Source organism: Epinephelus lanceolatus, chromosome 11 (assembly GCF_041903045.1).
Source record: "Epinephelus lanceolatus isolate andai-2023 chromosome 11, ASM4190304v1, whole genome shotgun sequence".
Classification (NCBI taxonomy): domain Eukaryota; kingdom Metazoa; phylum Chordata; class Actinopteri; order Perciformes; family Serranidae; genus Epinephelus; species Epinephelus lanceolatus.
This window is the reverse complement of record NC_135744.1, coordinates 36,729,122-36,744,228: the sequence shown is the minus strand read 5'-3', so window position 1 is coordinate 36,744,228 and position 15,107 is coordinate 36,729,122. Positions and strand designations below refer to the sequence as shown.

The window sequence follows — 15,107 nt, the reverse complement described above, 5'->3', positions numbered from 1 at the left end:
GCATGTGTGCTTGTATCTATCTGTATGTAGCTCAGTTGGTGCATTTGTCCATTGAGAAGGACTGGAGTTTCCATGGAACGTGGGGCGTGTTGGTGAGCATGTCTCGGCTGAAGGCCAAGCTTTGACACAGGGGCAGAGGGGAATCTCTGCAGCCCGAGGAATGTGGAGAATCAGGCGTTTTCAGTCGGAGCTGAAATATGGGCTGCAGCTGGTGGATTCTGGGTTTGAAAATGCAAAACTGTTTGGAAAATCAAAAAAAAAAAAAAGTGCTTACTCTAACTCCATGCAAACATATAAAGTGAATCCATACAACTGCAATCTTTAGCAAACACAGATAATGCACGCGCATAGCCAGGCTAATTTAAAGTAAACTATAATAAACGTAACCAGCTGCTATCACCCCAGGTTATCTCTCAAGACTTTGCAGGTCCTACTGATAAGGAATAAAAACTTAGTGCTGTTTTTCAAGCTTCATGTAGAGGAAACTGCAGATCTTAGATTGTAAACAAGGTTAATTCTGCAGTATACTCACAACCTCTTTGACCTATAAAGAACCTGCTGACAGAGGAGATGTGGACAGGCTGCATGCTGAGAGAAAACGCAGGTGTCACACACTGAATGTGACCTAGTTCTTCAAAATTCCAGTAATCAAGCTAGTCTAGGTTGAGGTATACTTTCAAAGAAAACAGGAACACTGTGCAATTTTTGTTTATGAGTTTATGAGAAGAAGTTAACTGGATGCAAAAAGAAGAACTAACGACTTCAACTGCATCGCAATATAGTTGTTGCAAGGAGTTCTTTTTTGACTTAACTGTTGAGTGTTGTAACTCCAAACCACCTCTGTAGATTCATAGCAACACAATGACAGTTACTGTGGTCGTGTGTAAGGATGCAAATACTGAGAAAATTGCTTGATTGACTGTCTTTACGTTTTCTTTAATAGCTAAATGTTGCTTTATAATGTAAATTAAGCACAAAAAGTAAGGAAATGTGTGTTTGGTAGATTGTGTCTTTGTTGTAACAATGCTTCTTGGCAATAAATCTCATACTGTTGGAAAGCCTGTTTATTTCCCTTTTAAATGGTGCCACATTTGTAAGGAACATGCATTTGTGGGATGAGCAGCAGAGCTGAGTATGTGGGTTGCGCCCATGAAAAATTTGCCAAATCCTCTCTGCCAATGCCAAACAGCTTTTTTTGCTGTTGACTCTTGTTTGGTGTTGTTTGGTGGATTGGATGATTGAAGTCTGAAGAAACAAGACGTATTGGCAATTTAACAATTTATTCATTTAACAAACAGGAGCCTCAGTAGAGTGTGGAAGAACCAAACACAGCCACAACAGCCCGGCACCTCCTCCTCATGCTGGTCACCAGCCTGGTCACACACTGCTATGGGATGGCATCCCATTCTTCAACCAGAATTTGTCGCAAGTCAGCCAACATGGTTGTGTCGGTCACTCTGGCATGAACAGCACACCCAAACTGATCCCACAAGTGTCCAATGGGGTTGAGGTCAGGACTGCTGGCAGGCCATTCCATCCTCTCCACTCCCAAATTCTGGAGGTAGTCTCTGATAAACCCCGCTCGGTGGGGGCGAGTGTTGTCATCCTGGAGGATAGAGTTCAGTCCCAGACTGTGAAGATATGGGATTGCCACTGGTTGCAGAATTTCATCTCGATATCTCTCTGCATTTAGATTGCCTCCAATGATGACAATCCTGATTTTTTCAGTGACGGAGATGCCGCCCCACACCATCACATTGCCTCCACCAAAAGATGTTACTCTATCGGTGCAGCAATCAGTTCTCCATATCTTCTCCACACTTTGACCCTACGATCCAACCTCCGTAGGGCAGAATCAGGACTCATCGCTGAACATAACATTCCTCCACACGTTCAGGTCCCAGTGCATGTGTTGCCGACACCAGCGCAAACAGGCCTGATGGATAAGGGCAGTCATGGCAGGCCTCCTGGCAGCCCTATGAGACTGGAGATTGGCTGCGTGAGATCCGTTCCAGATTTGTCTGGCCAGAGAGCCGTCGGCAATATCATCCTGCAACCCTTGACTGCAAATCTGTTGAAGACTGCCTACGGTTCCTAAGTGTTGATAGGATGAGGAAACGGTCTTATTGGGGTGCCGTCTTCTTGGGACGCCCATTGTCTCTGACAATGATGTTATACGGAACTTGGCCTTCGGTGCGCAGATGACAGGGCCCACTCCAAATAATGCCTCAACTTGGTTTTGCAGAACACCATCTTGAAGTTGCCCTATCGCACAGGCCCTATCCAGATCAGTCAAATGTGGCATGCTGATTCTTAGAGCAGACACCAACTGATCACTATAGCAGGGCCCATGCTCATACCTGGGGGTACGAGAAGCTCAAAACAAGAGTCAATAGCAATGGCAAAAAAAAGCTGTTTGGGATTGGCAGAGATTTGGCAAATTTTTCATGGGCAACCACATACTCAGCTCTGCTGCTCATCCCACAGATGCATGTTCCTTACAAATGTGCTACCAAAAAGGGAAATAAGCAGGCTTTCCAAGGGTATAAGATTTAATGCCAAGAAGCATTGTTACAACAAAGAAACAATCTACCAAACACACATTTCCTTACTTTTTGTGCTTAGCTTAGATATAAATCTTTAGTTTGATTAAATGTTCAATTAGTCAAAGAAATAAGTCATTCAACAAGTGTTTTACAAAACTTACAACAGACTCCAGTTTGACTTTTGCATGAGATCATTATGTAATCTGAGCTTGACTAATCAAAGTCTTCACGAGAATTAATCAATCATTGCTCAATCATTAATTAACAGCAGTGAGAGGCCACAGTAGGGCAAACTAGAATGGACTTGATGTCATTTGTAACTCAGCACACCCAAAACATGTACCCGACTCTCTTTACATCTCGTTGTCAGCAGGGCAGCACAGATGATCCGGCATTTGGCCTGCAGTATCAAATGACCTAATAATGCTTTATTCATTCCTGTGTTATAAACAGGCTGACTTATACGTGGCCTTTTCCTGCCCCACGGGACCTTGCTGTGTCTGGTGTACATTCACCTACTGAAAGCCCCCCCCAGTGGGCTGAATGGCTGAGCTGGTGCTTGATGAGTGGTAGATCTTGTCTGTCTGCAGCAGCTGTTCAGGTGAACTTTAAAGAGCGCGGCTGTGATGTGAAATTAAACTGTTGTGTCAGATTTTAATTACCTCACTATGGAGGGAAGCAATGCAAACAATTCTGACCTCATCTGTGGCTTCGGACTTATGTTGTGTTTACCTTTGCCAACATAAACAGCCTTGTAAATATTGCAAGTTAAAGCTGTGCAGTTATGGTCATTTAAATATTCTGGATCCAATAACTATTCAATATCTCAACTTGGGCTAAAACTGCATTTTTAGCATGGCATGCATGTATTTTTTTAGGTAAAAATAAATGTTAGTGATTTAGCACTCAGTCAGATGTTTAGTATAAAATAGAAAATTCTGCATTATAAATTTTGCTGGGGTGGATTTTAACTGCTATTTGGTCACCCTTTTTAAGCTTTGATTCAGTTCACTTTATGCTCTGAATTACCCACAGTTACTGATGGCTGCCATTTGGTGCATATTTTTATCCAAGGTGCTTTAGAGAAGGATAAGTGCACTTTCTCATGCATGTGTGCTAAAATGGGAATTAGACTCCTAACCCTTGTGTGTTAAGTGTTCCTCTCTCTCAGTAGCCCTGCTTTTTTCTCTTAACTGTAAACCCTAACATAACCCCAGTATAGGCTGGTGTGACTTTTATGTTCACATGCCTCTGCTAAGTACGCAGCTTATCTTTGCCAGCATGCGTGGGTATGTGTGCATGCCCACCCTCCAACTACGTCAAAGCAGAATCAGCATCAAGCAAAGGCATTTCTTCCAGTTTCCTTCTGTAATGTTCCATGAAGTCAAAACCCCTTAATGGCAAAGGTGGTTACACTTATATTTAGCTGCTGTCTGAAGGTGAGATTTTACAGATATTTTGTTTGTCCCCAGCAATAGCTTTCCTCCTGCTGGCACTCGCATATTATTTACTATTCTGGTGCTCGTGGCCAGTGTCTGAGGTAGATAGGGTTGCCACTCTGGAGGCTTGGGTTGCTGTGGCCAGCTGCCAACAGGCATATGACTGCAGCAATAAGGGGACCTCAGACAGGGCACTGCCTGCCAGTGTGAGTGAGTGTGTGTGTGTGTGTGTGTGTGTGTGTGTGTGTGTGTGTGTGTGGCCAGTGAAAGTCGTGGTGGGGGCAGGCATGTGTGCACACACTTGGGATAACTTAAAATAAGTTTGCGTGATTTATGAGCACCAAACAGTCATACTGTACTGACAGCCATGTCTCCGTCATACACATAAACACATTTTTAGAATCTAGTCGGTACAAATTTATGATTGAATATCTGATGTCATAACAAATAAAAGATTAAATCATTCTTGGAACCTGAAAAGAGCATCATCGATATACCGGGTAGTTGTGGTGCAGAGTTGAGAAGTAACTGGTAGCTTCTAAAATGTCAGCCAGATAAGCTTCCCTAAACACAACCAAAGCCTTGGAGCAAGACTCCCAGCATGCACTGCAGTTACAATGCAATGTCTGTGGTTTGCACAAGACAGGTAGAGAACAGCGTGTTCCTCCTTTCTTTAACCCGACATATTTCAACATGTCTCACTGGAGCTGAGTATCATGTTATTGTTTAAATAATCGATTCATTTAACAGGGAACAAACTAGCATGTGAGGGAGGGCAGGGAGTGTTAGCATCACACTATCCTCACACTATCCTCACACATAAACCACAGTGAGTATTCATTAATTATTGATTGCTGCGATACCTCAGCACACTGTATCAGTAACAGGAGCGGAATGACACAATCCGTTACCTCACCTCTGTCGTCTTCAGATTCCCTAAATTCACCTTGTTATATACAGACACTACCTGCTCACTGACAGCTATCGTGTAGCCTGTGCTAACATCATTAAAGCAATGAACAGCAGCATTTCATTTAACAAAGGGGCATTTAAGGAAACATTTATGACAGTTATATCTTAAAGTAATGGGGCCATTGCCTTGTGAACATAAGAAATATTACAGAAGAAAAATGTTTTCCTGTAGACCACATTTATAGATGAGCTGCTTCTTTTGTCTGCAGGCCGCAGCTGGTGAATATCAGATGTTATCAGCAAAAACACTGTTTACCACCTGCATGATGTACTAAAAAGACACTTTAAATGGTGCCTGGTAACCCAGTAGCTTAACAAACTATGCTTGGAATGAAAGGCACGTGAAAAATACTCAGTGTCATTAAGGCTACCCAAATGTTGGTGCCATAACATGAGTCACACAGGATTGGTATGGGTACTTGGTGACCTACTTTAGGGAACATTAGAGGGCTAGGTCTCGCATAAAATGCATGGTAAGCCCTTTAGATGTGGGTGAACTTTGTTTTGAAGGACTTCAAATGGGAAATCTGTGATGTCAAAGATTGTTTTACTGGAATAAATTCTATAAAAGCTGCTGATAAATCCTACTGTGGAAAACATAAAAAACAAAAGAAGAATATTATGGAAGATATGACATCATTTGCCGTAAGTTTAGTTTCACGCCTATTTTTCCTCTCCTCTTTCCCACTGCCGCACCAATATTCTAAATGTTCTTAACCTCTCCGTTCTTTTTCTATCACACCTGCATCTCCTGCCAACATTTCTTCACCACCAGGAAACAAAATCCTACAAACCACACAGTTTGCAAGTGTTGCTAACGACAAAATAAATGATACATGTAGCATCCAGTTCCTGGAAACTAATTTTAAATGTCACATTTTTCCTAAGTCTCCATGATGTGAAATCTTGCTATGTACCCAGGAATAGAGTTGTGTTTGGCCACAGTACATAGAAACCGAGTGACACTGTGACGTTGGTTTTGGTGAGCTGAGTTTTTGAGAGTTTGAGAATAAATGTTCAGTAAAAAGAAACTGTGAGCAACTGCGTTGGTCCCATTGTTGTCATTTATGTCCGACTGCTGAATTCTTGTGTTATATCGCAGGATAATCTCAGTTACACAAATATTAAGTTATAAAGTATGCAATGTGATATCGTTGGCATAAACACTCCCTAAAAGTTTAACTATGATGTAAGGTGTTGTTGCAGGAGAAATAAGGAAAAAATTATACAAGATTATTGTCTTTGTCACAGTGAGTAAATCTGAGTTGTTGCCTAACCTGAACTCGTTCAGTCCGTCCACCATTCGACTGTAAGCCAAGGCTCTCTGGCTGGCATCAGCTGACCGTCGACTCATCTTCATGGCCTTGAGAGTGAAACGACACACATGCACTTTGAGATATTTGGCACTGAAGCCGACAAAGTTAGAGGAAAGGTGGAGCAAGGAATTTGTGAGGGAGACGAGAGGAAGGGGGGGGCTGGAGGGAAGATGGAGGGTAAAACGGGAAGTCACCCAGAGCTCTGACGGTGCCAACAACAGACACCAGTAAACAGAACCGCAGATATACAAGGTATGACCATTGACCGGTCAATCTGACAGCAACTCTGCTCATTACAACAGCAGAGGGTGTAAGGTTTGCATTCAATACTATTCATGTCTCACTGCTAACTGGATTTCACTGACAGGCTCATCTTCACAGTGTCAATCAGGGAGGTGATGAAGAATATAAATGCAAGAAAACTGTCATCTTCCACTAAAAAAGCATGATGGGAAATAAACTAACACATCAAAACAATCATCTTTGGAGTAACTAAATAGGTAATTGCTGACATCAGTGAAGGAGAACACAAAAAACAACCAGCTGATTTGTACCAGCAGTTAATTCACCTGTTCGATAGCGCTCTTGAGCTTGTTCATGTGGCTTTCAAAGAGAGGGAAGTGGGAGAAAAAGAAATCCTGGAAGCGGTTGTTCTCCTCAAGGTTGGGGGACAGCATGAAGATGACCCCGATGGCAATCTTCTTCTTCCGAGCCACGCCAAGGCTTGGTCCACCGCTTTCGTCAGACATGTTGAAGCTCTCCTCGACTGACCTGATCAGGACAAGACACACACAGGGTCAACTTAGGAGCAGAGGCAGATCCGATACAAAAATAAATCTGACTCCTTGGGCTTTTGCCCATGAAGGTCATAAAGATATATATTACCCAACATTTTACATCATGGGTTAGAATACTGTTTCACTCTCCTTTGGCAAGTGTCTTTCTTGTACCTTTGCAGCAGGTTAATACTGCTTAGATGTTACCAGTAAATATTCTTCACACAACATTTCTACCTGTTACAACAGTTAAGCTGATAATTATACTTAGACACATCTGTTAAGCAAAGAAAAGGTGTAAAAACACTTTTAATCCTGGTCTTTTTTTTACTGTTTCAGCTGGCAAACAAGACGCTTTGGTGCTGCTGAACTAGAGCGCCTGGAAGATTAGAGCACTCAGAGGCTGACAGCTGCATTTGCAGTGACAGGCCAACACAGCATCCTGTCTAGTCACAGCACTCTGTGTGTGTGTGTGTGTGTTTTTTTGAGCGCAGTTATTAGTGCATAGCAGCAGTGTGTGTCATTTTCCCAGCTGCCTGCTGGATTCTGAGGAAGTCCTAGCAAGATAAACTTTACAAAAGCCTGTCGGAGCGAGGCCCTAAACAAGGAAGAAAAATGGGGGGGGGGGGGTCAGCAACTGGGAGAGACTCTGTTCAGTGTGTGTTTGGAAAGTTGCGCAGAAAAAAAACACAGAGCTTAAACACTTGTCCCTGTCTCCAAACGGGCACTATAACTACTCTCTGGGCCCGTACACATGCTGTATTTGCACCTCAAATCCATTGTTTTCAATTAAGACATGCAGAAGGCATGCTCATAAGTGAGACCGACTCTGGCGCGGCACACAAGCGCTCCTCAGGGCCTAACAGCTACGCCTTGAGGTAAATAAATTTCAACTGTTGGAACATAGCAACATGCACCACATCATGTGATGAGAAACGGGTAGTGTCATTTCAGTGCAGAGCTTTACATCTCTCCCACAGACAACATTTTAGGTCCAATACACGCTTAAAAAATATGCCCTGGAAGAAAATCAGAACCTAACTTGGAATTTCTAGTCAGTAGACTATGTATTCTAAGTGACCATAACCAGCACTGTATCAACCTCAGACACAACCTGCCTCCGCACCCTTGAAAGTTGACACAGAGTAGACACAAGACTAGGACCCAGTGCCCAACCTCGCTTTTCCAGGTTCCAGTTTAAGACGTGGCGTGTGTCCCCGCCCTAAGTGTGTGCATGTGCGTATGAAAGATTTGACTCTCTATTGCTGTTCACACATATTGATTGTACTTGCACTGCATTTATGATTGTATGTGTCTCACCATCGGGGGAAGACGCCGTTCTCCAGGCTGGTGGTTTGGCTGCGGAGCCATCGGCGTTGGTAACTGGACGCACAGCTGCTGGTCAGGGAGGAGCCCGGAGACGGGAAGGGAGTGATCAACAGGCTGCTCAGAGACGCTAAAGGGTGGAGAGAAGGATTGGAAGTGGATAGAGGAGAGAAATTAGGGGAGCAAGAAAAGAGGAGAAGGAGAGCAGAAGGGAACAGGGAGCAGATGGAAGGAATAGTGGGTGACACAAGAGCAAAAGGACAAGAGTGAGTCAGACAACAAGTGCGTAGGGTTACTCATTCTCAATGACACACTGTACACACACATACACACACACACACACACACACACACACACACTACCACACAGAGCGAGACAAAAAATCTCGAGGAAAGCGACTGTTCTTACTAAGACAAAGAACTTGAAAAGGGCAAAAGTAACAACACACAAAGACACACAAACACACTTTGAACCACACACATCCCTCTCTCTTCTTTTCCTCTAATTTGCTGGATAGTTTCATATGAGATCTAATATCAGTTAGCCTGCTAGCAGTCACATGCTGCAGTTGTTGGAAAACCTGGCTTTACACCAGGCTGACACAGTAATAACAACCTACCCACACACAGGACACAAGCCCTGATCACCGGGTTATTTACAGCACAGGCAGCACGCACTGAACAATGGTCACATGAGCCATTTACATAGTGTGTGATCTTTAGAGACAATGAGAGATAACCTTAATTATAATGTATGAAAATAAACCTGTGGGAATTGCAGAAAAGCTACAATAATAGAAAAAGTAGACGGGGTAAGACTTTGTGTCACAGAGGAGCGTGTATGTATTTGTGTGTGTCAGACTAAGCTGAAGAGCGCTCCAGTCCAACCGTAGTGGGGAGGAGGAGAGAGGGGAGATGAGAGGACGAGGCTTGAATTAGAAGCTCATTTACTAGTAGCAGGTTTTGAGCTGCTATATTTAATCCTCTGCATGTGACCCGGGTTTGAGCAGAAAGCACAATTCCCCTCATACCAGTCATGCCAGTGGGGCATGGTGGTGTTTGTAGAGGGGGGGTAGGGGGCAGAGTGGGGGGAGGCAGGGGTCAGTTTCCATTGCACAAGGTTTTCCAGGCTCTAGAGGCCCTGTAAACACCTCCTCAGTGTCTTCCACCCATTCATCTTTCTTTGTGGTATTAGGTCAAAACATGTAAATCTTTTTAGAGTCAGCAGTGGAGAGAGGAATTAATTACCCTGCATCTCCCTTTATCACTTTTCCTTTCCACACACACCCCAGTCAGCCTCGTGAGGCTTCACCTATGGGTGGATTTAATGAATGGAAAACTGCGCGCATGTGTGTCTGCATGCCACAATAGTGAAGTCGTAGCTTAGGACCACTGTTAAAGTAACCAGCGCTTATGTAACCGTTCATGCTCTTGACCTATAATGTCAAGTGGTGACCTATAATGTGTCTGAGGTGAAAACAAGAAGACAGAAACGTTCTATGAAGTAATTTCCTGTCTCACACTCGCTCTTCTCTGTTCCTTTGCCTCTTTAGTCTCAACAAGAATAGATGTAAACCCAATTCAAAGCTCAAGTGTAGGGCTGAAAGCACACCTAGCCGTGTTGAGTGTAGGTCAATCCAGGCTTAGGCTCATAGTCGCATTAACCTACCTGACCTGGCGATGCCACTGTCCCTCTCGTCGTAAAGCCCTCGGCCAGGCATGTCCATGGGGTGACTGTGGCCTGGAGGAAGGGAGGAGGAAGGAGGAGAGAGAAAGTGAAGTGTTGGATTAAGGGTAAAGGAAGAGGTCAAGACAGAGGGCAGGAGGAGACAAAGGTAGATGCGTAAGAGAAATGACAGATAGAAGAAAATCAAGGAAAATAGAAGTTAGATAAAGAGTAGGAAGGAAAGGAAAGGAAAGGAAAGGAAAGGAGGGCAAAAAAGAGACAAAGATCAACATGTGAGAAACACAAACTGTAATCAACACAATGGAGCACCAGTCATGCTGAGGATGCTCTTATTATCACCAATCAGAGCCTTGTAATGCTCTTCTACTTCATAAACAAATACAGAGGTTTATGCTTTTGGATGCTTGGATGAAATCTAAATTACTCCCTAAAGAACTTCAACCACTGAGGTAAGGTTGAAAATGCTTCAAATGACCCAAGGCCTAGTAGCTTATTTAAAACAACTGTATCACTATTAGACTATGAACCACACAGCTCCCACATGTGAGGTCACCACAACAAAGGCTAGGTCTCGGATTAATTTCTACTGTGAAATACCGGTTACTGATTGATTCTCATGCTGTAAGTGCACCCTTTTGTTTTGTAAGACCACAAACAGGAAGCACCGCAAGCAACACAAATTGTCGCAACAGGCAATTGCTCACTGACTCACGCCCTGTCACAGTATCTACAGCAGCTGCTCCGGCTTTGAGGTAACTTTCTACAACAGACACCATAATATGGATGTCACCGAGCCTGTTTGCTTGCTCTCAAATGTCCTTCGTGTCAACACTTTGAGCTCGAAATGGGAAAAATGTCAATGCTTCTCACAGCAGAGAGGTGTGAAAACCACAAATGCAGCATTTCAACGTGCAGTCGAGAGCACAGATCTGGATGAGATGATTAATGAGCACACCAACACAAGCTTTTGTTGCAAAGCATTCGAGTGTTTGTGTGTGAGTGTATGTGCACTGCTGTGGCACACTGTGCTTTATGACCATACCAACACTGCATAACTAGAGGCCATGCCAACCTAAGGGTACCCTGAACAGGATTGTGGGTAGGAATCATGATGCATAGAGACGCTCTTTTGATAAAACTCACCATCACTTTGCTTGATTATCATTATTCTATTGCCGCACTCAGTCAAAGTTGCTGTTTTAAAAACTAAAATGCATTTGTCTTTTTTTTCCTAACACTGCTATTACATGGGCAAGGTTTAAGGCAATACTACTTGCAGAAGCTTTGCAGTGGGTGTTATATTACGAGTATGGAAACGAATGCTGATATCACACAGGCCCCAGGCTGTAAAGAACAAGTTTTCAGTGTGTGTCACTGGTGGCAATAACAGTCTGAGGATTCCCCACTGTGCCCGCCCACATTATGTACCTCATTTTAGGAAGTCGATTGTGACTGAAATATTACTGGTTTGAATACAGCACAGAGAGTGGATGATGAGTAACTATTTCCATAGCACCAAGGTGCCCTTGAACAAGGCATTTCCCCACTCAGTGGCCCACAGCAGATTGTGTAACCGTGTGCAATTCTATGGAAGGGATCGAGGATGTTCCCACATGTGTAAATGCATGCTCAGGCAATTTTTACTGCGTCATTAAAAGGTTTATAAGGGAGAAAATGAAAGCTCATTATAGAACAGCCCACTGAATACCAGCAGAGTACTAAAGATGCTGTCATAGCACATGAAGCCTAAAATCATTCACAGTAAGTGGCAAAGTGAAGTTAGTGAAAGTGTGTGAGTGAAGATCACACAGAGAAGGAAGAAAGGGAACTGCAAAAACTTAAACTAGAACTATAGCCGCCGACACCAGTGAGAACCCATGCACACTATTTCTACGTGCGTCATACACCTGCAGGCCTGGGTCAGATAGTTCGAGGTTCGAGGTAGGCGAGGTTGTCTTTTTTGACACTGCCAGTAGCCAAACAACGGACCAGAAGGTGTCTGAAGCAGTACATATCCCTTTGAGATCTACTCAGCGGCAGTTTGTGTTCTTAAAGTTCACTGCCAGTTTCAAGTGAATCAGCATTTGTAAATAAAATTCACAGCTCGTTTATTGGTGTGGATGTCTTGGAGCAGGGCAGGGAACGGCATTTTCACAGTTAATTGGTGCCACTTGGGTGTGAATCCAAATGCTGCCACCTGCCCAAATGAACTAATTTTAGGGGCGACATGATGTTGTTTTACAGAACATGCCAAGCACGCCTGGTGGGAACCACCTCAAACAACAGTTTCTGCAGCTTCTATCTGACCCAGGTTATTTGCAGACGTGCCGTGATAGTGCATGCTATGACTATTGGTACCACTTCTAGTGTAAGAATCACCACACAGGCATGCAGCCGCTGAGAGTCAAGGCCTGTACAAACAGTGCTACTGCAACTACAGCCTACACACACGCATGCAACTGGCACACATCACTCATGGCCAGTATTAAGCGCCAACCTGAAAAGAAAGATGCGCTCTTGATGAGGCGCAGAGGGCCCTGTTCAGAGAAGGCCCGTCGAGGGCTGCAGAGCTGAGAAAATCCTGCGCAGCACAAACAAAAACATGGAAAAGAAGAAAGGGAGGAAGAGGGAAGAGAGACAAAAAAACATGAACCGTGGTTAGTGAATGAGTTAAGGAGGAAAGCTGGCTGCCTCCTGTTGTCCGACCAACTCGTAGTAAACAACTGAGTTACAGGAGCTTTTTAGTCTGGAATGAAACAACGACCATCATCTGGTGGGTCAGTCAGTCAAAGAGACAAACAAGAAGGCTGGTATCACTCACAGAAAACACAGCTGATCATCAGCTTTACATCAGTGATGTGTACAAGTTTTGTCTTTTCTGTGAGTATAACAGAAAACGCACAAAACGATAGAATCTACCAACAGTTCTGTTTTTAATATTTTTATTTCTACTGGGAGCCTGTTGTACTCTGAGCCTGACTCGTAGGGTCTTTGATTTCAGTTTTTCAGATACATTTTTTGCACAGAGTTTCACCACACATAACAAGCACAGTCACTAAGAGTTTCAGTGAAGCACCAGATGAGTCACAACAGAGATATACTGCTATGAATATGTGTTGGGATAAGAGTAGACTATGCAAATGTGCTGGAAAAAAAAAAAAACACAACAACTTGTGCTTGCGAGGCCAGTTTAAACGTTCTCCAACTGTTCACGAGGTTAGTGCAGGGGAGCAGTAAAGGGAGAGCTGTTGGCAGAGTCTATCCAGCCTGGTTTGTATTCAAACAGGAATGTTAAAGAGTCAGAGAGCAAGAAATAAAATCAGCTGATTCCTCACAGTTCTACAGAGGCACTTCAACTGTGTAAACTAAACTTAACAAAAAATTGACATTGCAGATAAACTGTAAATAGTGTAATTTTCTCAAAGGGAGTTAAAAGCACTAACAGTTAATTAGGCAACATAAGAGACTACATAAGACGTACGTGCCCTACATCTCGTTTCAGGAAGAAAGTATCTCCACCAAGTGTCATTTCACTCTACCTATAACTGAACTGAAAAGAAACAGGACTGCTATCATTGGTGGCTAAAGATGGTTTGATGTGGCACTGGGTGTCTGTGGTTACCTATGTTCCCTAGAAGACTGTGGGGCCCGGTGTTCTGATCAGGCCTTAGGGTGTTGCTGTCCTGTCCAATGAACTCTAGGCTGTCCTGTAACCTGCGTAAGATCAGAAAACCAAGGACAAAAGTTAGGAGGGTAATTACAACACTATTATAATTACAATATATAAATGCATGCAAGTGTGAAAGACAGCAAAGATTTTTTTTTTAATATATTCAAAGTTGATGACAGTTAGGGCACATAGTCTGTAATAGCCTACTGTGACAGACTGTGTTCAACTAGATGAAGAGAGACAGAAAGACAAACTGACAGAGTCCCTAGTTGACATAAACAGGGAATACAGACAGTAACTAAGGCAGATGGAGAGGGGGAGAAAGATGAGCTGAGGGTGTATCTGCATGTGCCGGCTAATGGCAGAAGCTGCTCCAGGAATCAGAGCGAGAAGGGCGTGTTGATAAGCATGTGTGCGCTTACGTGTTGAGGCTGCCGTACACACTGCCTCCCGTCCTGGCTGTGAAGACCTTACTCAGCATCAGCTGAGGCGGTGATCTGATACATACGACAGCACAGGGACACAGATCATCATTATCTATGCTTGGTTCATGTGCTTGTGCATGTTTGTGCTTCTCTCACAGCTGACCTCATTTGTCCCTTCTTCTACCACACACACATTTGAATCCAGTCCTAAAAGTCATGTGAAATGTTTCTGCTTTCTCTACGGCCAATGCTACAATGCTTAAAAGACATTGATGCATGTCATTTCTCATTACCTGATCTGGTGGATTTTTAGCGTGGAACCTTTGTAGCTCATAGCAACAGAGCCAAACATCATTTCCCCGAGCATTACCACATCAGACGAACACCTCGAACCCTGGTGAGGACAGGAGAGGAGGAGCACATGTTTTTGTTACCCTCAAAGAGAAATGAACTACACAGTGAACTGAGGATTTTCTTGTCTATGCATGCAAGTGAAAGATAAGTGTTACCTGGAAGCGGAGGCCCTGCTCCTTTGTTTCCTTGGTTTCTGAGGTGCAGGAGGACGAGCTGTCCAGGGAGCTGCTGCTGCCTCCGGTAGGACGGAGCTGGCAGCATTTCCCAAACATCTTCACCTGGCCCTCCGTGCTCTAAGGGGTTAATAATAAAGTATTACGGGCCAAGTACCATGAACACAGGCTCATTTAACTCATCGTAAAATCACAATACACTTAAATCATTCATTCATGTAGAGTTCAGCTTACATAGTTTGACTTAATGATGAAAAACACCAGTATTTACTGCCTTGTTTGCAGCTACTAAGGATGTAAACAAACTTGAACAGCCTCTGAAAGCATAAATAACTGGTAGAGTACAAAGTATATCAGCCATTTCCATCGTTTCATCAGCCGAGATGAGTTTTCCCTTCATATATACGGAAGCCTACAAAAATGC

At 43.6% G+C, this 15,107-nt stretch overlaps 1 protein-coding gene across 3 annotated transcripts in view; it reads right to left on the bottom strand.

Annotated features, from left to right (window-relative positions):
- The window catches only part of fnip1 (folliculin interacting protein 1), a 42,792-nt gene that overhangs the window by 8,556 nt on the left and 19,129 nt on the right, over nucleotides 1-15,107 (bottom strand). For 2 of the 3 annotated variants that reach the window (XM_033641491.2, XM_033641483.2), the window contains exons 3-11: nucleotides 14,666-14,803; nucleotides 14,450-14,550; nucleotides 14,154-14,228; nucleotides 13,684-13,775; nucleotides 12,559-12,642; nucleotides 10,044-10,115; nucleotides 8,370-8,505; nucleotides 6,843-7,044; nucleotides 6,235-6,320 (exon numbers count right to left, since the gene is read on the bottom strand). In XM_033641491.2, the coding sequence (XP_033497382.2) occupies nucleotides 6,235-6,320; nucleotides 6,843-7,044; nucleotides 8,370-8,505; nucleotides 10,044-10,115; nucleotides 12,559-12,642; nucleotides 13,684-13,775; nucleotides 14,154-14,228; nucleotides 14,450-14,550; nucleotides 14,666-14,803 (986 nt within the window). The remainder of the gene's footprint in view (nucleotides 1-6,234; nucleotides 6,321-6,842; nucleotides 7,045-8,369; nucleotides 8,506-10,043; nucleotides 10,116-12,558; nucleotides 12,643-13,683; nucleotides 13,776-14,153; nucleotides 14,229-14,449; nucleotides 14,551-14,665; nucleotides 14,804-15,107) is intronic. The other variant, XM_033641500.2, reaches the window with a different exon arrangement.